The sequence below is a fragment of the Sinocyclocheilus anshuiensis genome, unplaced genomic scaffold (assembly GCF_001515605.1).
Source record: "Sinocyclocheilus anshuiensis isolate Anshui unplaced genomic scaffold, SAMN03320099.WGS_v1.1 scaffold329, whole genome shotgun sequence".
Lineage (NCBI taxonomy): Eukaryota > Metazoa > Chordata > Actinopteri > Cypriniformes > Cyprinidae > Sinocyclocheilus > Sinocyclocheilus anshuiensis.
In genome coordinates, this window is record NW_015540881.1 from 2020002 (window position 1) to 2044030 (window position 24029).

Below are 24029 nucleotides of genomic sequence, written 5' to 3' on the forward strand. Positions count from 1 at the left end.
TAAATATATATTTTTATATTTTAAAAAATGCATGTACATTCCCTGTTGGAAAAAACCAGCATACACTCTTAAAAATAAAGGTGCTTCAAAAGGTTCTTAAAGCGATACCATAGAAGAACCATTTTTGGTTCCACAAAGAAGCATTCAGTCAAAGGTTCTTTAAAGAACCCTCTCTTTCTTACCTTTTTATAATCTGAAGAACCTTCTTTTGCCACAAAGAACCTTTTGTGATACAGAAAGGTTCTTCAGATGTTAAAGGTTCTTTATGGAACCATTTAGACAAAAAGGTTCTTCTATGGCATCGTGAAGCACCTTTATTTTTAAGAGTGTATGCTGGTTAGGTAGGCTATGTTTTGAAGCTGGTTTGAGCTGGTTTAAGCTGGTCATGTGCTGGTTTTGTGCTGGTCCTAAGCAACTAGCTCCTGCTCAAGACCAGCACTTAACCAGCTTAAACCAGCTCATGACCAGCTAAGGACCAGCTTAAACCAGCTCAAACCAACAGCCATGCTTCAAAACATAACCAGTATATGCTGTTTTTTTCAACAGGGTTTACAACGCAATACTTTGCATTATATCACCTTTGCATCAAATTACAAAAAAAAAACTAGTTAACGCTAATGTGATGGTGTTTCTAATGCAGCGTCTATGGGAGGGATGGTAAATTTGACATCGTTCTCTCTTCTGACTGCTGTTGTCAGTCTCTCTCAGTTTTTTTTTCCTTTTATTGAAAGTCATGAAAACACTATCGTTGAGTGTTTCTTTTGCTGTTTGAGCAAATGGGAATGCAAAAAATATATTGGTGGTACTCTCCCATTCACAGCTCTCAAAGTATACCCAACTATGACGACTTCTGCTGCTGAGAAACCCGGAAATGTGAAAAAGGTCTATAGAAGTCAGTGGTAACCAAAACGGTTTCTTTTTTGTTTCACAAAAAAAGTCATGCAGGTTTGGAACAACTATTAGTCATTCTGTCAATCCACTGTGTAGTAATTTATGAAAATTTGTAGTTTTGCACATCCCTGCTATTCAGTGGGCATGCATCTGAATTGTCAGTCACCTTTTTTGTAATTTTGTATAATTAAGTGCAGAATGTATAAAAAATACCATAATTTCAAAATTAGGTACCTCACCAAATCATCAACTATCAGAGCAGAAATCATTGGGTTTTACTAGACATTAGCCGTCTGTTTCAGGAAGATAGGCAGTAATTTCCAATTTCTCTGCTCAATTATGGTTTGTTTATGGATCAGGTGTCGTTGCGGTATGAGAGTGACAGATAGATTCAGCACGTCCGTCCTCCACACCTGCACCATAATTTGATGGCCAAACTACTGTTTGTATTAGTCTGCAAAACCTGTATGCTGCCGTATTAGATATTAATGAAATGTTACTCTACAGCATTTGGACCATTTATGAGACGTCAGGTAAAAAAATAGCACCCATTTATTTCCCCCCGGTGTTAAGACAGATTGTGAAAATTGCTCGCAAGGTGTGGGAAAAGTGGAAATGGAAATAGCCATTTCCCGTTAAACTTCCAAGACGGGGAGAACAAATCAAACTGCTCATGCTGCTCAGATGCTGTCAGCTTGTGGATCCATTTAGACGTGAGAAGGGTAAAGTCCTAGCGGGCGCAGGTATTGTTTGGAGGAGCAGCTGTTTTCAGATCGATTGAGCAATGAGAGGCCTCAAGGCTGAAAGTTTGCCCTCACATAGAAGGTGTTTGTTTGTTTGCGTGTTTGTTTGCTATTCACCTGGCATCACCTGGATTTACTGGTAAATAAAAGATAAGCCTGACCCCGTTCTCTCTTCTTATCTAAGCTCCCATATGTACACAACACAACCCTGGGACCCCCTTGGTCCATTTCTATTTTTTGAAGCCCTATTCTTTTGTTTCAGCAGAGCAGAACTTCGAGACCAAATGAATGTTTTTATCTTTCTTCTTCAAATTCATCCGGTTCGGCATCACCGCATGGAGTCGTCAGCGTGCGTGCTAATTCTTCTGCCCTAAGTAGCAGTGAAAGTCACAGGGACGCGTGTCAGAGCCGCTGGCGGTAATGGTATTCCAGTCACACAGGTTTTAACTTTGCGTGGGGACTCCTCTTCAGCGCTGCAGCCCCCCACTAGGTTCAAACAGTCACTCTCCCCCTCAGAACACCCAAGCATCCAATCTTTCACTCTCACGGCACATTCATGCACGCCTCCCTGTCAGTCCACATCAAAAACAGCAGAGTGTCTGTATAGAAATGGCCAGGAGCTATTTCAGATGAGAGCTGACGGCTCTTCCTCACTGTTTTAGTGTCTGGTTTTTATTCAAGTGGTTTTTATTGCATCAAAACAAGTGTGGTGTTCGGCGTTCTTGAGTATGAGGTCATCATAAGTTCAGAGTAAGTAATATATTCCTCTGTTTGCCTATAAGGCAGCTTTGGGAGATGGAAGTCACAGGAGATCTAACACTCTCCCCAGACTTGCCTTTTACTTATTCAAACGTAAAGTCATTAGGGAATACAATACGCATTTTCAGCCTGAAGATATCTGTATTTTTTGGTGGTGTTTGTTTTTTGTTTTGATGAGTCAGTGTGGAGACATTATCTAATTGCAATTTTATTTCTTTTTAATACAAATTGTAATTGCAGTGTAAAATGTGTGCATGTGTGTGTTCAACAGTTTTGTTGCGCTTGTTTTTTTAATCTCTAAAAAAAATTGTATTTGCAATTTAAAATGCCTTTTTGTTAGCTCCAGGTTTGTTGTTTGTTTGCGGGGCTCCACAATTTGGCCAAAAATAAATATATCATGACTATAAATTATTATTATTATTATTACTGCTACTAGTACTACTACTACTACTATTGTTGTTGTTGTTTTATTGATTATTAGCCTATTATTACTAAATAAAAAATATTAAACAAATGAGAAATAGTACTATATTAAGATTTAATTTTAAAATAAAAAATAGTATTAAAATATCATAATAAAATAATATACAGTACAACTGTAAAATTACAATATTTATATTTATGGCTGTTTAACCATTAAACCATTGAGCAGGGAGCAAAGCTGGGGTGCAAAACAGCCCTGCAGAGTTTAGTTCCAATCCTGCTCCAAAACACATACCATGTAGTTTTCAAATAAGCCTGAAGGACTTGATTTGCTGCATCAGGTGTGTTTAATTAGGGTTGAAACTGACGCCTGTTTCACACATACTCCGTCTGCAGTGCGTATGCGGTCCGAGTGCGTTACGTATGCGGTGCAGAAGCAGCACGGACTCATTGTGCTTTCACACAGGATGCGTTTGCAGTCCGCTCCTGATCCGCGGCTGTTTACCACAAACACAACATTTATCCATTATTTTGATTTCAAATCCAAATGTAGTTAGCCTATACTGAAAGTGTTTTTTCAGCATTGGGATCCTCTTTTATCACAGTACAGTTAACACAATCTTTCATAGATATATTCACGTTTAAACTCAGTTAATATAAACAGCATATTTAAATGCATTTGGCTTTTAGATGTGTATATTAAGTTGCTCAAGCAAGTGGAAACACATTTGAATACAGCATATAGCTTTCTTGTGTTAGGTTATCACAAATATTTTAAATTAAAACTTACCACTGACAGAAACAGTCGGCTCTCGTGCCTTTTACATTTAAATCTTTATTACAAACAGTCCAGCGGGTCTTAAAGAACTTTGTTTTTCTACCTCCACAAGATACAAGTGCATATGTTGCCTTGTATATCTAAAAGTGCACTTTTATTTGTTTTAAACCTAGCCAAAAAGCCTGTGAAACACAGCAGACTTTAATTATATCTGTTTATTGTGAAATTACTACATTTCAGTCTCAATCCATGTTAATTTTTACCGCGAACAAAGCGCTGTCACTTTAATTCAGCGTGTGCAGCACAGCGAAAATAGACTCGGTGCGTAAACGATCGCTGCACTGCTGCAGACGCACCGCACCTGGAACGCACTGACGGACCGCAGCCGCGTGCAGTGTGAAAGCTCTAATCCGTTAACATGGGTGCATAAAAAAAACGCAACGCAAACGCACTGCAGACGGAGTATGTGTGAAACAGGCGTAAACTCTGCAGGGCTGTTGCCCTCTAGGAACTGAGTTTTACACCCCTGTCTTAAAGCTTCTCTTCTGTTGACAACAGTTTGGAAAGACAGTTGGTGCATGTTGCTTCCCCAAAATGCACGTTATAAGCAACCAAAACTCAGTTCAAGTGGAGCAGCATTTTCTGTAAACCAAGCTGCTCTGAAACACTGGATCACAATCTGCTCGTGTGTAACAAAACACAGTGCCACATTTCACACTGGAAAACGCACTGCATATATTTGTTTGCAGCTAGACCCAACTGTATATGTTTTCTGTTTTCAGAACCGCTTCCATTTACAGATGATGACACGTACACCCCCTCCTGGACTGTCGGAGCTGCTGTTGGCGGTGTTGCTGAAGGGAGGCTGGCAGGGCGGAGCGGCCATTCTTTGTCCGGGAGGTGGGAACACGGGAATACTAGAAGAACTTGAACAGCGGGGCCATCTGGGCTTGAATGGAGCCCACTGGCACATGTGGGAGACCCTCAACCTGTCCAGACTGGAGAAAAACTTGAGCGAAGACAAGGTAATGGAGCTCCTCTCACAGCTCCTCAGCAGGACTCCCTCTGCTCCGGCGTCTTCTGTGGTGCTTTTCGGCTCTGATCCTGAATGTACAGCCAGGGTGCTGCGCAGCGCCCACCAGTTGAGTGTTGCGTTGCCCCCAATGCACTGGATCATGGGATACCCTCTTAGTCTGGATTCTCTACACTCCATTGGCTCCCCCCTGGGTCTTCTGGCTTATGGGGAGGTCAATCGCAAGCCTCTGAACTTCTACATTAGGGATACCCTGCAGCTCATTGGCAGGGCTGTATATGCTGCGACCATGGTGAGACCAGACCTGGGTCTTATCCAGAACATGGTCAACTGCTTCGACAAGCCCAATAAACATGAGCTGCCCTCCTCTGGACAATACCTTGCCAGGTAAGCATGCCTGTATAACATTTTACAGCTAAGTAGCTTACTACGTAGCAATATTATTATTTAACCACATTTTATAACAGTACCACAACTATTCATAAACAAAGTACGATTTCCAGTAACAAGCTGTTTTTCCAGTAACAAGCCATTTTAGTTATAATGACACATAAACAACAGTGATGTTGCGTTTAGCGATGCTACATCACTGTTGTTTATGTCACATTATAACTAATAGGCTACATTGTGCACAGGTACCCCCCCAGTTTACCATGTTTCACATTTCTGATTAATGTGCAATTTTCATGTGACACTTTTTGCAGGGTTATATGATCCCATGACCCTCGAGCCTAGTTATTCACAATAAAGCTGGAGATTGTGTCAGAATAGGACATTAGCGAAGAAAATAACTTTGTATGGTTTATTTATTAAAGTTTGTGTCTCTTAAAGAGTCAAATGTCATAGGTAATGTCACAAATGTGACTGCAGACTGCAGACTGAAAATTAAAGCACACATATTGCACAGGTACCCCCATTTACCATGTTTCTCATTTCTGATTAGTGTGTAAGTGTGATACATGTGCGGATTATATGAACCCATGGGCCAAGTTATTGACAATAAAGCTGCTGATTGTGTCAGATTAGGAAATCAGTGAAGGAAATAACTATCCTTGGTTTATTTATTGAAGTTTATGGTTCTTAAAGAGTAAAATATCATGCGTTACACCCTATTTACCATGTTTCACGTTTCTGATTAGTGTGTAATTTTTTGACAAATCTGTGGCTTACATGAACCCATTGCGTTCAAGTCCAATCATTCACAATAAATCTGGAGACTGAGTCAAAATAGGACATTAGCAAAGGAAACATCTATGCAAGGTCTTATTTATTAAATATAGGCCTATGTCTTAGAGTCACATGCCGTAGGTTACGCATGTGTATGCAGTCTATGCAAATTGAAAATTAAAGCACACATTTTGCACCCCATTTACCATGTTTCACATTTCTGATTAATGTGGAATGTGCATGTGTCACATGTGTGGCTTATGGACCCCTGGCCTTAAAACTCAATTATCTACAGCGAATCTGGAGATTGTCTCAGAATTAGCCACTAGTGTAGGACTACTGACAACTATGCACAGTCTTATGTCTCAAAGCGTCAAATATCATAGGTAACACTGTTGTGTGCAAACTGAAAATTAAAGCACTGTGTCATGACGCATCAATTTAAGGATGCAGCGAGCAGACATATAATGCAGAAGACTTTTTGCTGGAAAATATCACTGCTAATGGTTTACATTTAATACAGGCCTCTTTTTTATATGTAATTGTTATGTGATACCCAGTATAAAGCCTTTTAATTTCATACAATCTTTTTTTCATATTATAGATTTTTATATATATATATATATATATATATATATATATATTACTGTATATTATATAATTGGATTTATTGTATTTAAATACAGTAAATTATTATAATTCTTTTTAACAATTTTTTTAGTATTCTTGCTAACTATTTTATCAAGTGTTGCTTTATTATGGCTTAACTGCTGTAGATTATGTGTATCTTGTTGCTTATCCAGCTACAGTTTTAAATTAGCTTCGCCAATTGTCAATACTTTAAAATGTTATCTTATCTCGTAATCATGAATTAATTTGTTATCTGATCACGCAGTGTAGTCATTTCAAGCTTTAAATTCACCTTTAGTCATTAGTGTGCGCAGACAAATTAAGCATGCTTTACATTAAGGGAATTATAAGGTAGTAAATACTCTCCAAGGAAAATGGCTGTATTAGTATTCCAGCCACTAGTATTAAGTTACAGGAATATTCTGTCTCGGCCACGGTATGGCCTCATATCTTAAAGTTATTTTCCTGATGGAGCCACTGGAGACTTTAAAATGCAATTAACTGACTCAGGGGCATTTTCAATACATTTATACCTCCTTAATCAAAACCATATCCCTGTGTGCATTTACATAAACCGTCAAGTTAGCAGTTACACAGTGATGCATTTGCAGCAATGTGGAAGCCATTTGTGACACTACTGCGTCCTCTTCACTGACTGACCTCCATAAACAGGACAAAAAGCTTTCTGCATTCAGGTTGCCAGGCTCTTTCTTCATCTTCAATGCCAGCGTCCTGTTCAATGTCAAGAGCTCACAGAGCCTGCTGTCCACTGCCTCTCAGCTTGATGCATTGTGTTAGTGGAGGAGGCTGCGGGAGGCTTGTCTATTAGTATCACAGAATACAAAGATCGTTGTGTAGATCCCGATGGACTAAATATTTACAATTTCTCATTCAGGTTTTTCAAAGCAGCTTTACAGTAATAAACAAGAAAATAACAGAATCAGTAATGTATCAAACATGGGAGAGATTCAAATTCTGCTGTAAAGCAGCTCTAAAAAGAAATAGTGTCATTATTCAGCTTAAGTCAGTTCAGTGTTGTTCCAAACATTCAATAACTGTTTATCAATTATGAAACAAGTTCAATTTAGCTATAAGCAGCACTACAGAAGGCAGCAGTGTCATTATTCAGCTCAGTTAAATTCAAGTTCTGTTTTCACCCCATAGTCAGTGCAGTCACAATCAAGATATTTAGTTTGATGGTTATAAAAAAAAAAGGTTAAAAATCTATAGGCATAGCAAGCAGTTCCACTATCAATGAAAATATATTTAAATATTTTAAAAATGCATTTTGATGTTTGGAACTCAGTACTAAGAGTTAGAGTTTTTATGTTCCACTTCGAAAAAATCTAAGGTGTATATAACTGGAAAACAAATAGTAGAGTTTTCTCGGATTGTGATCAAGTCCCTGTGTGCACACTATTGGAGAACTCTTATCACTGAAGGCTGGAAGAAGCCTTACCTATCTGCTCACTTCCACAAATTAGATTTTTTTGTGGTAAAAAAAAAAAAAAAGCATCTTCAGATTTAAGATTAAAGTGCCTCTGTTATATGAGTCTTGCTCAGATAAGTAAACTTTTAAAAAATGAAAAAAATGTGTGACGGAGACCCCTGAGATTTTCCACCTGATTGAAAGCAGTGATGTAATCTTTAATATTCACCTCACAGTGTGAGACTCCCCCCACCCCCATGTTAAGAAATGTATTTGCTCTGAGAAATGAGCGTGTAGCACTGAAGCACAGGCATGTGAGCAACTGAAAACAACACAACACAGGGATTATTGTTCCTTTGCGGTGCTAATGCTTTCGGAACGTTTAATAATAGTCACACGGATAGAAATCTCAGTACGGAAATCAGCTTTGTTGCAATGGCTAACACATTATCTCCTGTCTTTTAACTTCTGCTTTCACACCAGATCAAGTGTTCTCAACGGGTCAAACTCAGGGCTATCAGGAGAAATTAATGATCCAGGCAATCAATTTTTTCTGCTTTTATTTTCTCTGTTCTGCTCTGTTTTAATGGAAGTGTGCAGTTATGGTCACACAGAGTGCATATCATTTACGGCCTCATTTAGCCACACATCACAAGCCTCTTTCACTCTGGATTTTTCATCTTCCCTCCGTGACCCAGACATTGCCCAGCAGCCCTTTGACTACTCTACATCCTCAGCTGATTTATTGACGAAAATCGATCATTGAACTAATTCATGGCATACATTTTGCCATAAAAGCAGTGTGGCTAGGCTGTGTAAGGAATCACAATTATGTGATCTACTGTATGCAGAACAGCATAAGAGTATAATATCCGGAGCGGCACAGAGAGTTATTCACCTATAAACCATGCTCTATTTATTTATTTGTTTGTTTACTACTCTCTGATGGATGTTAACAGAACTAATATGGTGGCAGCTCAGCGGTTAAATACATTGGCTGTCAAAGGTCATATATTGGTTCAAAAGATTTAGTGTGATTCACGTTACTCGGGTCATAATCCTGCCCTTCTGTCCTTATGCCTTTGAAGAAAGCCTTGAACTTCAGTGTGCTTCAGGAGTGATCTATATTTCCTTCTGTTCTTATTCTTTTCTCCTGCTGTGAAAAATATTGTTTGAGAATTTAAGATGAAACATTTTGGAATGTTCGTTTGAAAAGCTGGTGCTCTTGAATAAGAAATAATTATTTAAATCTTGGCAGACGCACCATGTGCCTTATTTTTTTTCCGAGGGCACTATGTGACAGTTGTGGCACTTTTTTCTTTGACAGTGAGACAAGATCGTCTAGAGGTGTAATTTTCATTTAGTATGCGAGGGGACCTGGGTTCAAATCCATATTTAACATGCACACACACACACATTTATACATATTATATCATGACAGCGAGGGTGATCACCAAACATTTTCAGTCTATGGAAATTTTCAAATGAACATTTTGAACTCCTTTTGTTTTCCATAGGGAATTTACATTACATTTAGTCATTTAGCAGACACTTTTATCCAAAGCGACTTACAAGATCGTCTAGAGGTGTAATTTTCATTTAGTATGCAAAGGGACCTGGGTTCAAATCCATATTTAACATGCACACACACACATTTATACATATTATATCATGACAGCGAGGGTGATCACCAAACATTTTCAGTCTATGGAAATTTTCAAATGAACATTTTGAACTCCTTTTGTTTTCCATAGGGAATTTACATTACATTTAGTCATTTAGCAGACACTTTTATCCAAAGCGACGTTTATTTAAATAAAAAAAGAAATATAGATAAAGTAGAATTAAAATAGAATAGAAAGTGCTAGAGCTAGAGGGTCAAATAAAGATGGAACAGATATGTTTTTAGTCGTTTTCTTGAAGATGGTTAAGGACTCAGCTGCTCGGATTGATTTGGGCAGGTCATTCCACCAGGAGGGAACAGTTAATGAAAAAGTCTGTGAAAGTGATTTTATGCCTCTTTGAGATGGCACAATAATATGCCGTCCACTTGCAGAACGCAAGCTTCTAGATAGACATGCTGAGATGCAAGCAGCTATTGTCGGATCATCAGGATAATTCATGGAATAAAGTCATACTACAGAAACATAAAATATGCTACTAATAAATGTTTTTATTTAAACATTTTCATTATAATAATTACTGCAGTGACCAATTATATATATTTTGACTGATTAATGAAGCAAGATTCTTTATTGATGACCATATGTTGCTTCATGGATTTAGTGTTCCACGTATTCTGTCACTCATTTACAGTGATGAATGGATTTAAATCATCAGTTACACAAAAATGGTAAACTGCACTTTACGTCTGCATTTGTAAGCATATTTTGTGAATCAAAGGCTGTTCTCTGTGGTCATTCAACAAAATGTGCTATGCCTGTGAGATGCAGATTCCCTGAGCACTGAGCGCAAACTGAGTTCCCGTGCTGCTTCTGCTGCTGTATTTAAACACGCGATTGACTGAGCAAATAGCATTTTCACACAAGGCTGACATTTTTAACTCTTAGCTGGTCTTGTTTTGATGAATGTCATTTATGTAAGATTTTTGTAAAATGCCCGCAAAAGCTCACTGGTTCTGAATGAATCACCTTCAGTTATAGTGGGCCTTAACCCTGTAATGTCTGAAATATGAAACAATAGTCAGAAAAATCCGTTTTTTTTATGGAACCATATATTGAAACTTTAGACTAAAAAAAAGGTTTGGATATGTAGTTTTTTTTTTTTTTGTGAGTATATTTGATCAGGTTTTTATTGCTCATGTAGTATGATATATTGGAGAATATGGAGGTCATAATTAAGTGGAAAAAAACTCCCAAACGGGCCCAAACTGTTAAATGACATTTTTATAACATTATAGCAGACTATTTGAAATAAAATGCTTATAAATATCAGATGTCAGTCTAGATCTCCCAATAATATGTTGTTGTAAGATGATATTTAAATTCTTTTTTATGATTAAAGCTCTGTAGTTTTTATTGTGGTGGGAAAAACATATAATGCAGTCTAATACAATGAGGATTGAGAGAGGGACAAATAAATGCTCATCAAAAGCCTGTTGTGTTATATTCGATACTCATATTTTAACATGATTTTTCAAAAAAATTATGTATGGATAATCAAGTAAACCTAAGTTGCTTCAGTCCAGTAAAAGTTTGTCTTATACTAACAATATAAAAGTAGCTATTATATTTACTTTATAAAAATCTTTTTTTTTTTAAATACCCATATTTCACAACCTGATGTTTTTAGATTTATACTAAAAGGCCCTTTACTTACTAGAAAAGTATAAACTAACAATCAGAGAGCAGAAGGCAAGTACAGTAGTAGATTGCATATAAAAGTTTTTCATCAAAGTTTTAAACATTCATAATTTAGAGGCCTGTGTATGAAATATGCTACTGTAGGCTTCAAAGTTAAAATGACTGTCATATTTGATATGAAACTAATGCAATCAGCAACACTGGAATTACTGTACTTAATCCATCTAAACCAATTAAAATCAATCATCAATAATCAATAATAACTAAATAATTAAAATAACTAAAATTGCTTTTTATTTTCACTGCTAGCTCTATTTCCTATGTAGTATCACTTTTGTACACTACTTTTATTCCTTTCACTTGTTTTCACTAGTTATCTCTCCTGGCTCATGTGTAGGATTCAGTTCGCTAGAGATTCAGCAGAATTTTTTGCTCTGTCATCTCATCACTGTCTTTGCTTTTGCTGGATGCATATATATTCTCCTCACAATGATCATGTCCCTGCTGTTCTCAGGTTCTTGTCGAACACTTCTTTCATGGGGCTGACAGGCCCAGTGCGAGTGCAGCGCTCCCTCTCCAGGGTCCTTACCTCCCAGCGCTTCCATATATGGAGTCTACAGCGAGACCCTCTGGGCCAGCCAAGCTGGGTGACCATGGCAAGCTGGCAGTCGGGCCATCTGGAATTGGAAGAGCAGGGCCTGTGGCCAGGCATGACCCAACACCACTGGGAGGATGGCCCAGAGATCAGGCTCGGCGGCCGCTGGCAAGCAGGACTCCCAGTGGCGGGGAGCAGATTGCGGGTCGTGACCTTGGTCGAGCACCCGTTTGTGTTCACGCGGGAGGTGGACGAGGAGGGCCAGTGTCCGGCGGGTCAGCTGTGCCTTGACCCTCAAACCAACAGCTCGGAAGTCCTCAACCAGCTGTTCAGAGAGCTGGAGCAAACCAACAGCAGTTCACTGCCAAATGACATGCGGAAATGCTGCTATGGATACTGCATCGACCTGCTGGAGAAGTTAGCGGAGGACATGCACTTCCAGTTTGACCTTTACATCGTAGGCGATGGGAAGTACGGGGCATGGAAAGGAGGTAGATGGACGGGGTTGGTGGGCGACCTGCTCAGTGGTGTGGCGGACATGGCCGTCACCAGCTTTAGTATCAACTCCGCTCGAAGCCGAGTGATAGACTTCACCAGCCCCTTCTTCTCCACCAGTCTCGGGATCCTGGTGCGGAGCAAGGACACGGCTGCACCCATCGGTGCCTTCATGTGGCCACTTCACTGGTCCATGTGGGTTGGCATCTTTGTGGCACTGCATATCACAGCCCTTTTCATCACACTTTACGAGTGGAACAGTCCGTTTGGCATGACCCCTCACGGACGCAACCGCATCAGGGTCTTTTCTTACTCGTCTGCACTGAACCTCTGCTACGCCATTCTGTTCGGCCGGACCGTTGCCAGTAAAACTCCAAAGTGCTGGACGGGCCGCTTCCTCATGAACCTTTGGGCCATATTTTGCCTGCTGGTTCTGTCCAGTTACACAGCCAACCTAGCAGCTGTCATGGTGGGGGAGAAGACCTTTGAGGAGGTGTCAGGGATTCATGATGTCAAGGTAAAACACTGCATTTCATCCTGAAGAGGTGAAATACACAAATATTTTTGTTCAGTGATTTATTTAGACTGTGTTGTAATATGTATCCCTTAAAATAAAAATGTTTTACATATGCACTACTGTATAAAAGTCTTAGGCCATTAGTATTTTCACCAACAAACTGGACCAGTTATTTCTATCTTTTGCTGTAGTGTGTCAGGAGGAAATATCAGTTTACAATTCCAAACATTCATTTTGCCATTAATTGTAATAATCCAGTGAGATTTTTGTATGCACAAGGAGTCTGACAAAAGCCAGTGCTCCACACAGAGATCTCATCACCATCCAGTCCGTCTGCCATTACATGAAGAATCATAACAAACTGAGACAGACTAAATCCAGACAGAAGAACTGTGGCAATGTCTCCAAGATGCTTGAAGAAACCTTCCTGCAAAGCTACCTGAAAAACTCTGTGCAATAAAATATATTTATGACATTATTTTTTAAAGCATCCTCAGTTTACAGCATTTTTTTTACACAAGTGCCTAAAACTTTTTACAGTACTGTAGCTTTGCAGGGAGGTTTCTTGTAGCATCTTGCTTCAGATAAGTGGCCTCACATAATATCCACGCTGAGTTTGCTCTGTAACTGGCTTAAAAGCATTTTGTTTTGGTGAAAATACTAATGGCCAAAGACCTTTGTACAGTAGGGTATACAGACACTACCGTTTGTACGTTTGGAGTCGTTTAAAAAAAAAAGTCTCTTATGCTCACCAAGGCTACATTTATTTGATCGAAAATACAGTAATATTGTGAAGTATTATTGCAATTTAAAACAACTGTTTTCTGTTTTTATATATTTCTTCAGGATTCTTTGATGAACAGAAAGTTAAAAAGAACAGCATTTATTTGAAATATAAATTTTTGTACAAAAGTTTTACCATCTCTTTTGATCAATAAAAGTATTTAAAAATACCCCAAGCTTTTAAACAGTAGTGTATATGGTATGTGTCCACAAAAACATGAGTGCACCATGGTTAAAAAAACTACGGTAGTACCATGGAACGTTTTTTGGTACTTTTTTGTAAAGGCTTGGATTATGTTTTTAAACCTTTCTCGCACAATCAATTCACATTTCATTGCTCTTTTCAAGCTCCATCACCCGTCTCTGGGGTTTCGCTTCGGCACAGTTCGAGAGAGCAGTGCTGAGGACTATGTGAAAAAGAGCTTTCCTGAGATGCACGAGTACATGAGGCGCTTCAACAAGCCCACCACTCCGGATGGAGTCTCTACACTCAAGTAAGTGTTTAGACCCAGGAGAGAAACAAAAGATAACAGGCACTTGAACATAGCAGTGGAAAGTCCAATGAAAAGATAACAGTAAAAAAAAAGAGAGAGAGAGAGAGAGTGGTAAATCTAATGAAATTATCAAACTGAATTTCTAAACAGCCTTTTTCGTTTGAATGAAAAACACTTGCAATAAAGTGTATTTAGAAAGCTATCATCTTAAAAACTCGCACTCACATAGACACATTCATATTCTTTTAACTCAATAAACTCAAGTGGTGCTGAGCAGGAGCGCAACATGCAGAAAACAAATAAAGCTTTAACAGGAGATGGGCATCTTGAAAAAAGCCTAAAGGGAAATCGAGCTCAGTAATTGCACGATGCTGCTGGAGACAGACAACAAGCAGCCCAAAAGCTGCAGGCGCATACTACAAAAATAAATAGGGTCACAATAAGAGGCCAATGATCAGTTCTCACACTCAAGAGCTGCTGACACCGCTGTGGATCTGTTTTGTATGATGCACCTTCAATATTATTCCTCTTTCATGAGGAATTATGCGCACCATCCAGCTTGCTCAGTTTAAAGAAACCGAGTAGACAGCAACAAGTGTCTGCTCTCCAGGCTTTCTGTCTGTATTCTCGCTTTCCATTCATCCCTGAAAGAACAGGGACTGCTGCAGACTCCAAGCTGAGAAAGAGGCAGTCACTCTCAAGTCAAATCTAAACTTGCAGAATGAGGCCAAAGGTTTTCTTCTGAGACAACAGATAACTCCCCGGCAAACGTACGCTTGCAGGCGTGCGCAAACACACACACAGCGATTCATCCTCAGATTCAGGCTCCCACATAGTGCTGTATTTTGCTTTGTACTTCCTGTCTTATGATTGACAGCGGTTTTCTTCCATGTCAGAAATCCTTCTGTTCGATTCACAGGAGACACCTTACATGGTCAGCATTTTTAGAGTTGAGATCGCAGCCATATTTGGGAGCTATTCTTGGGGGTGAGATTTTTTTAAGACAAGCATCCGGACAGTTTTTTTTTCCTTTAAAAGACGTTGCGTAAGTGTCTTAGTTTGATCCTGCAAAATTTTCCTTCACTTTATTTTCTGTCACACTTGAGGTAAAAATAGAGGTCAGCTGATGAGCAAGCATCGCCTCACACTAGACATTGAGAATTCAGCATTTCTTTAGAGATAAACAGCTAACAGGATATGATGTAATGCTCTAGGGTTTTTGTTTTTAATAAATAATAAATCACAAATAACAAATAATACTTTCAAAAAATGGAAAAATCCACATCTACAGGTCAGAGTTCACCAAACTTGAATTCCCATATGCAGCAGAATGCGTAATGCTTTTGACCATGTTTTTGTTTTTGATTTGGGAATTATTTTTTTTGTAATTGGCTTTACTGAGCACTATTATTAGCCACTGTTATTAGCTAAAGCAGCATGTATTTATTTTGCCACCCCTATTAATAGGTTACACTATAAACCTCTAAATGGAAACAATCTTTGCAATGTAAGCTTTTATAAAGAAACAAAATGCTGGAGCAAATTACTCAAAGATTGTTTGAAAAAAGATGTCTGCGGGGAAAGTTACACACACAGTACACAAAAAGCACTTTCTATTCAGTAAATCTGACTAAAGCCAGAAGATTTAAGCAGTTTATAGCTACAGGGTTTGGGTTTGGTTCAGGCTTATTGTAATGAACTTTTCAAGTCATTTAAAGTCAGTAGCAATTAGCATAGGTTTGGCTGGCGGTGTCTGTTTTGTTTGGCTCTGACTATCCTCCTCTGTGTGTTGAAGGACAGATCCCCCTCAGCTAGATGCCTTCATCATGGATAAGGCTTTGCTGGACTACGAGGTGTCCATAGATGCAGACTGCAAACTCCTGACTGTAGGAAAACCGTTTGCTATTGAAGGTAAGGACCCCTGTGCCACTGAGACATATTGCTGTCTTTCAGGAGTCTAGCACCTCTGGCCATGCCGTGTTGAATTATATTAGCTTACAAAAGCCTGCGAAGTTGTTCTCTGAAAGGGCACAAGGTGTTTCTAACACTTTCTACAGATACACTATTAGAATTCCACCCCACATTAAGAGCCATGAATTCACCTCAAGGCTGTTGTAATTACCCTCCAAATCGAAGCAAGTCAAGTTTGACACATGTCATTTCATAAGGGAAAGCTATTACAGGGTGTAGATGGGTTTCATGGCAGTCACCCAGGCGTGTCCGCACCTCTCATCCGGATGTTATCTCCTGCTGCATACATAGGAATTTTCCCTGCTATCTGCCAAAAGCTTCCCTTACGCCTTTGAGCCAGCTTTTTATTAGATGGATGATCAAGACTAAACCATCGCTATCACGTCTGCTGGCCTGAAATGGACAGCTCCGTCAGGGTCTGTAAAACCTGTAAACAGCGAGGTGCATAATCAAATCATGCAGGCGCAAAACCGGAGTCAGGCGTCTAAGGTTGTCACAATAAAAAGTGTGTTGAGTAGCATATTAGTTTTTGCGGCAGTATGGAAATTGGTCTTGTGAATTGTGACATTTCACTGAATGTGATAGATAGATAGATAGATAGATAGATAGATAGATAGATAGATAGATAGATAGATAGATAGATAGATACTGTAAAAAGTCCGGTATCTGTTTTTAATTATTTTTGTTCCCAATTTTTGTCATGACTTGGTACTGAATTATGGTACTTTTGACATTCCCCACAGGCATCCGTTCAATTCACAGGCTTTGCTCAAATTGAAAGAACACCCTTCAGTAGAAACTGTCTCTTCAGAGTGCACCGTGTCCTTTTAACGCTGCTGGAAAATCCCTTATTGTATTAGTTTCCACAGCACATTTTATGACTGCCTGGATCCACTCCATTAAGAATATTCCAGCAGCCCGCCGGTGCCACCTCTTCAAAGAGTTCAACAGCGCACATTTTTTGGTTGTAGAGGACTGAGTAAAATACAGCGGTGCAACTCAGTAGGAGAGGACAGAAGTTTATCAGGATGCAAGGGATGTTGTGCCACGTGCTGAAAGGAGGGGAGGGATTGCTTGCCAGGAGTGATGTGTGGGTTTGCCGGTGAGGCGAGGGCTTTGATGAAATTTGTGGATGTCAGAGTTGTGCTCGTATCTCTCCGGCTGCCTGGCTGCAGAGACGCCCGAAATGACAGACGCTCTGTCTACGGTGCACTGACACAGGGTGCCAAAGATTCATGATTGTTCCTTCTCAAGGCTCTCTGACATATCAATAATAGAGGTATCAATTCACACTAGAATGTGGATGGTCTCTTTAACAAAAGCCCACCGCATAATTGATCCGGCTGAGCTTTATGTGTGAAGTTGTTTTGATATTCTAGCAAAAGACAAATTAATATGTTTGTCTAAAAGAGTATGTTCCAAACTTTATGTCAGAGTATTATTAGTAATATATCAATTAGTAAATAAAAGTCCACTTACAGTAAGTGTACTTAAAGAGTACACTTTCATGACTGTTTCTTAACATACTTAAAGGAATAGTTCACCCAAAAATAAAAAAAATGCTGAAAATTTACTCAATCCGATTTACAGACCATCCAAGAGGTAGATGAGTTTCTTTATTGGAACAGATTTCTAGAAATTTAGCATTACATCACAACAGTGAATGGGTGCCGTCAGAATTAGAGTTCAAACAGCTGTTAACATCACAATAATCCACAAGTAATCCACACGACTCCTGTCCATCAATTAACACCTTGTGAAGTGAAAAGCTGCATGTTTGTATTAAACAAATCCATCATTTGGGTGTTTTAACTGCCGTTTCTTGGGTGTTTTAACTGCCACTTCTGACAAAAATGTGAGTCCATAATCCATTAACTCATCTTCCAGTGAAAAAGACCATCCCATGTTTTCCTCTCACATCAAAATCCACCAACATATTTGTTTAGAACTGCTTTGGACTGTTTTCACTTGGAAACTGCTTGATCTGTGCATATTTCTCTCCTGATTCATTCAAGATTACCTTTTCACTGGAGAAATCAATTATTATGGATAGAGGACTCATATTTTAGCCAAAAGCACCAGTTGGAAGTTAAAAGTGTCTTAATGATAAATTTATTCCAAACAAGCTTTTCACTTCACTAGATGTTAATTCATGGACAGGACAGGAGTCGTGTGGATTACTTGTGGATTATTGTGATGTTTTTATCAGCTGTTTGGACTCTCATTCTGACGGCACCCATTCACTGCAGAGCATCCACTGGTGAGCAAGTGGTGTAATACTAAATTTCTCCAAATCTATTCTCGTGAAGAAACAAACTCATCTACATCTTAAACAGTCTGTGGGTAAATTTTCAGCAGTTTAAAATTTTTGGGGTGAACTGTTCCTTTAAGTACATTTCTTAATAATGTCTAATTAAAAATCATTATGTTTTAATAATCTTTAAAGAAGTACACTTATTTTTAGGTGCTGACTAACATACTGAATAACATGTTTGTTCCTTCTCAAGGTTCTCTGACACATCAATAATAGAAGAATCAATTCATACTAGAATGTGGATGGTTTCTTTAACAAAACCCCACAGGCATGCATGGGTCTAGCTGAGCTGTACGTGTAAAGTTGTTGTTTCGTTATTCTTTGTGCTTTCAGGATACGGAATCGGGCTGCCCCAGAACTCCCCTCTCACTCGCAACGTGTCTGAATATGTCAGCCGCTACAAGTCTGACGGTTACATGGACATGCTGCACGACAAGTGGTATAAAGTGGTTCCCTGTGGAAAGAGGGTTTTTGCTGTGACAGAGGTGAGCCATCAAAAAAGACAGTCTGAGAGCGTGCAGAATATGTGTGCGTGTGTGTTTTTGTTCACAGGCGAGCGAGCGGCTTCTGCCCTTGACCAAGTTCCTCTTTGAGCTCTTTTCCCCCTGAAAAATCCTTTTGTTTGGAATTACTGTCTCCTGCAGTCTAATAGGCGTTCTGTCAGAGCGCCGTCGGGCCACCTCGATCCATTTTCATTCTCGAGGGCTCCGTGTCAGCCGTACCGCCCCGCACACCTGAGGCTGTGAGTAGCAGCCACCAGCGCACTCCATCAATGGGGCTTCAGTCAATAACCTCCCAGGAGTTGTAGCGCTCCTGTAAGGCATTGTCTCGTACAGTCTGGCTTCATTACCTAGCTGCGGTTATGAATGGGGGACTTCATGAGCACAAGCAATGACATTTGTTATTGGCCCCTGTGCCAGCTGGAACTCATCTCATGCTCCCCTCTCTCTTGCTCCGGTGCCAAGCTGTCCTGTCACCACAGACACCGCGCTGTAAAACCACTACTTTGCTGTGCAATAAATTCTCCAAACAAGCGGACAGGATCGACTGTGAGGTCCTCGCAGTCAGTCGCCCCCTTTGAATGTTTATTCTAGTGCTGTTTATAGAAGGAGTTTCAAATGCAAAAAGCGGCATTTTATCTCCTTGACGTAATTCAGTCTTAATTAAATTAGTCAGAATTCTTCAAACAGCATCTTGGCTTGTAGCCAGATACAAAGATGCAGGGTTGAAAGCGATGGGGAATTTAAAGCAACAATCCAACATTAAGTGCTGCATCTGGCGTACTCTCAAAATAAATGAATAAATAAATGATGAATAAACAAATGCCAGAATTTGTTCCTTAATACTACTTTGTTGTTCACAGCAAAAGCACTCCTTTGGTTTTTGTGCCAAGAGAGTGTATAAAGCCAAAGACATATAAATATTTGTCTAAAAGAGTACCGTCAAACCTTTATGTGGGAGAATTTTTACTATTTTTTCAATATAGCAGGATGGAAGGTAACGCATTACAAAAAGGTTAATGCATTAAGTGCACCCTTGTGAAAAAGAGCTATGGATAATTGTATTGAATGAGCACATCAAATCTTAAATGTATATTTTTAAATATATATATATGTATACTTGCAGATAATATTCATAAAATAAAAGGCCATTTAAGTGTACTTAAGGGGAGGGGAGTATGATTATAATGATTATGATTAAGGTTACGATTAAGTACTTTGATTATACTTTTCAAGTACATCTTTAATTTTAATAATCCTTAAAGAAGTACACATTTTCATCTGTTGACTAACAATACTAAAGCATGTGTAGAGTGCTTGATTATATTCGTTCTAATTGTAATGTGCTATTCGATATTATAGTTACATTTAATATAATTTAAATGTACTAAATTGCAATTTCATCTTGTAATCACAAATATCATGACATATATGAGTTTTAACAGAAATGACGTTAAAGTTTAGTTTACTGTAAATGTCTGTCTGTACATTAGGCAGCTTAAATTTAGTTCACACTTAAGTATATTATTTTGAAGTATTTCGGTTACACTTTACAATAAGGCCCCATTTGTTAACATTAGTTAATGCATAGCTAACATGAACTAACAATGAGCAATACATGTTTTAAAAGAATTTAGTTACAGCATCTTACTTTGTTAATGTGCATGTAAAAATATAATTGTTCATTGTTTATGTTAGTTCACAGTGCATTAATTAATTAAAAAAATGCAACTTTTGATTTTAAATATATATTAGTAAATGTGGAAATTTACATTGATTAATATTAATAGATGCTGTAGAAGTGTTTTCTTTGTTAGTTTATGTTAACTAATGTAGTTTGAAACCCTATTTTAAAGTGTTACTATTATTTCCTTTATAAATGCTCTTTTTTAAAGTATGCTAAAGTGTACTTCTGTTTCACAAGAGTCATGAACTAACATGTTTACAGCATTTATTAATCTTTTTTAATATTAGATGCCTTTACTATGTAAAAAAAATGTTAGGAACAATATACTTCTTGTATTAATGTTGTATTAAGAAAAACTGTTTTTGGTATCGTGGTATAGATAGGCTTAGGGTGGGTTAAAATTTACATGCAGGTATTTTTCATACGAGTTTGTACAACATGTATGTACACATTAAATGCATTGTATCAAATGATTAATTTAAAGGTTAGTACATAGTAATCAAAAAAGCGCATGAAGTTAATCTAGATTCATGTTAATTTACAAATATACTATTGTTCTATGTTAATTCATATGTATTCAAAATACTTAAATGATGCAATCCTAATCTTAACATATAGAACCTTACTGTAAATTGTTACTGCATTATTTTAATGAAATCGGAGCATTCAGAGCAGCCAACATGAAGTGCATTGAGCACTTCATCTGACCAGTGGTATGTATGCATATGTATGCATGTGCATTTAGCCACTATCCCCCATAACACTCTCTTGGAAAGTGACATCATGATAAAGGGCTGTAGCCAATCCTGTTATGTGTTAAGAACGAACACATTCGCAGAAGAGGTATGATGGAGTGAACATGGGACTGCAGTCTCAGTGTGTGCAGTGTTGGATGACCAATGAGTGTCTGATATTGCGAAACATGCCCCACACATTTGAGGGACAGGAAGTGGAATATTTTCCCCTTTTCAACTACTCCAAGTCAGCATGACTTTCATTTCAATTATAACAGCAATACTTTATAAAATTGTGATTAGTTCTAGTCAGCAGGACTCCTTCTCCCTCCAGATCAAAGCCATTGCAGGGGAATGATGGATTCCTTTGTGTATGTTGGGGCTTCTAACACCCAAGGGGAAAATAACGTTGGGTCAGGCACTGGAAGGTCTATAATACCTGGAGAGAGCTAAACATTTAAGAAGAAAACAAGAGCACTGGTAAAACATCTGCTGCAATATTAAATGAAATATTGGTGATTTATAGGTTGCTTGCAAAAAAAGATATATTTCATCAGAAAACTGTCATCAGCTTCTTAAAAAATGTCTCTCAGTGAAGCCAAACACTGACTGCTTGGTCACATAGGTAGATGCCATTGAAAAATATCTATAATCTGTATATCCATAATAAATAATAAGAAAATAATGGAACACACATTGCCATTTAAAAGTTTGGGGTTGATAAGATTTTTAAAATGTTTTTGAAAAGTCTCTTACATATCAAGGCTCAATTTATTTGATCAAAAATACAGTAAAAGCATTAATATTGTGAAATATTACTACAACTGCTTTCTATATTAATATATTTTTAAATGCATTTTATTAATGTAATGCAACGCTGCAGCCTTTAAGTGTCACATGGTGCTTCGGAAATTATTCTAATAGGCTCATTTTGTGCTTAAGAACCATTTCTTATTATTATTATTAATGTTGAAAATAGTTGCGCAGTGCAGCAGGGTTAAAAAGATCAATTCTCATGGGGAAAGGTGCAGTCAGCAACAGTGCTGTGTTACACTGTGTGAAAATCTTTTCTCTTGTGTTTTTATGTATTATTGTTCATGTGTGTGCAGACTCTGCAGATGGGTATCCAGCATTTCTCGGGGCTGTTTGTGCTGTTGTGTGTGGGGATGGCAGGTGCTTTGCTCACTCTGCTGGGAGAGCACACTTTCTTCAGATTCATCCTGCCTCACCTCCGCCACCAGCAGAGATTCAAATACTGGCTCCACACCAGTCAGGTGAACGCCTGCCTCCATATGCTACAGCTGACAAACATGGTGAAATAACCTTCAAAAACTGATCAGTGTATAAAGGCTGATAATGCTAACGTTTTTAGCATCTTTTTAAAATGATACTAAAAATGGAAAAATATACTATAAATGCCTTTTGCTTGCTAAAAAGTGCAAACTATCAATCAGATGACAGAAGGCATGTAATTGTGCAAAATCAATTACATGATCATGTAATTTAGAGTAGGCTGATACAGTAGGCTTTATTGGGTTAATAAGTTGTATGATGATGTACAGATAGCCAGTCACATAATAGACTGACACCGGATCACCTCATCACCCTTTATTTTAAGCGGATGACACTATAATTTGCATACTGTGTATAATAAAACAGTACTGAGCTTTGAATTTATTTGAACTAAGCAATTGGTGTTATTTTTTTTAGAGATTCAAATACTGGCTCCACACCAGTCAGGTGAACGCCTGCCTCCATATGCTACAGCTGACAAACATGGTGAAATAACCTTCAAAAACTGATCAGTGTATAAAGGCTGATAATGCTAACGTTTTTAGCATCTAAAGTTAACTAAAGGAATTACTATTTCACTCTTATCTCTTTTAAATCTTATTCAAAATCTTATTCAAGAAGACATGTTGCTGTCATAAACACAGGTGCATCTGCTCCCTCTAGAGTTAGGAAGCTGAAAGCACAAGTCAGGAGGTTATATGTGGTAGGCATGTCTTGTATTTAATTATGTATATACTGAATATGACTGTTGTTCGTGTCCTTTTTCTATTTCTACAGAAAATCCACCGTGCATTAAATATGGGTTGTAATGATGAGAGGAAATCAGAGGTTGAGAGTAGTGACAGATGGTAAGTTAAGATTATTGCGTAATAAACTGACAAATTTCTTAAAAGTGCAATGTAATGTAGTAATTCTCCTCATTGAAGTTTAGACTAATGTTATTGTCAAATTACAGCAATTTATTATGGGCCTATTCTAATGGGCCTGATTTTATTTATTTTAGAAGTAACATTTAACCCTGTAAAGACATAACATTTTATATATATATATATATATATATATATATATATATATATATATATGGGCTTTTTAAAATGATACTAAAAATGGAAAAATATACTATAAATGCCTTTTGCTTGCTAAAAAGTGCAAACTATCAATCAGATGACAGAAGGCATGTAATTGTGCAAAATCAATTACATGATCATGTAATTTAGAGTAGGCTGATACAGTAGGCTTTATTGGGTTAATAAGTTGTATGATGATGTACAGATAGCCAGTCACATAATAGACTGACACCGGATCACCTCATCACCCTTTATTTTAAGCGGATGACACTATAATTTGCATACTGTGTATAATAAAACAGTACTGAGCTTTGAATTTATTTGAACTAAGCAATTGGTGTTATTTTTTTTTTTTTTTAAACACACTCCTAAGAAAGAAATTATAAAACAAAGGACAAAAATC

The 24029-nt window shown here is 38.1% G+C and overlaps 1 protein-coding gene across 1 annotated transcript in view; it reads left to right on the forward strand.

Annotated features, from left to right (window-relative positions):
- The window catches only part of LOC107688545 (glutamate receptor ionotropic, NMDA 3B-like), a 44689-nt gene that overhangs the window by 19786 nt on the left and 874 nt on the right, over positions 1-24029 (forward strand). Inside the window, exons 2-8 of the mRNA XM_016486241.1 lie at positions 4377-5014; positions 11691-12783; positions 13915-14060; positions 15856-15971; positions 18679-18830; positions 22376-22540; positions 23337-23407. Of these exons, the coding sequence (XP_016341727.1) occupies positions 4377-5014; positions 11691-12783; positions 13915-14060; positions 15856-15971; positions 18679-18830; positions 22376-22540; positions 23337-23407 (2381 nt within the window). The remainder of the gene's footprint in view (positions 1-4376; positions 5015-11690; positions 12784-13914; positions 14061-15855; positions 15972-18678; positions 18831-22375; positions 22541-23336; positions 23408-24029) is intronic.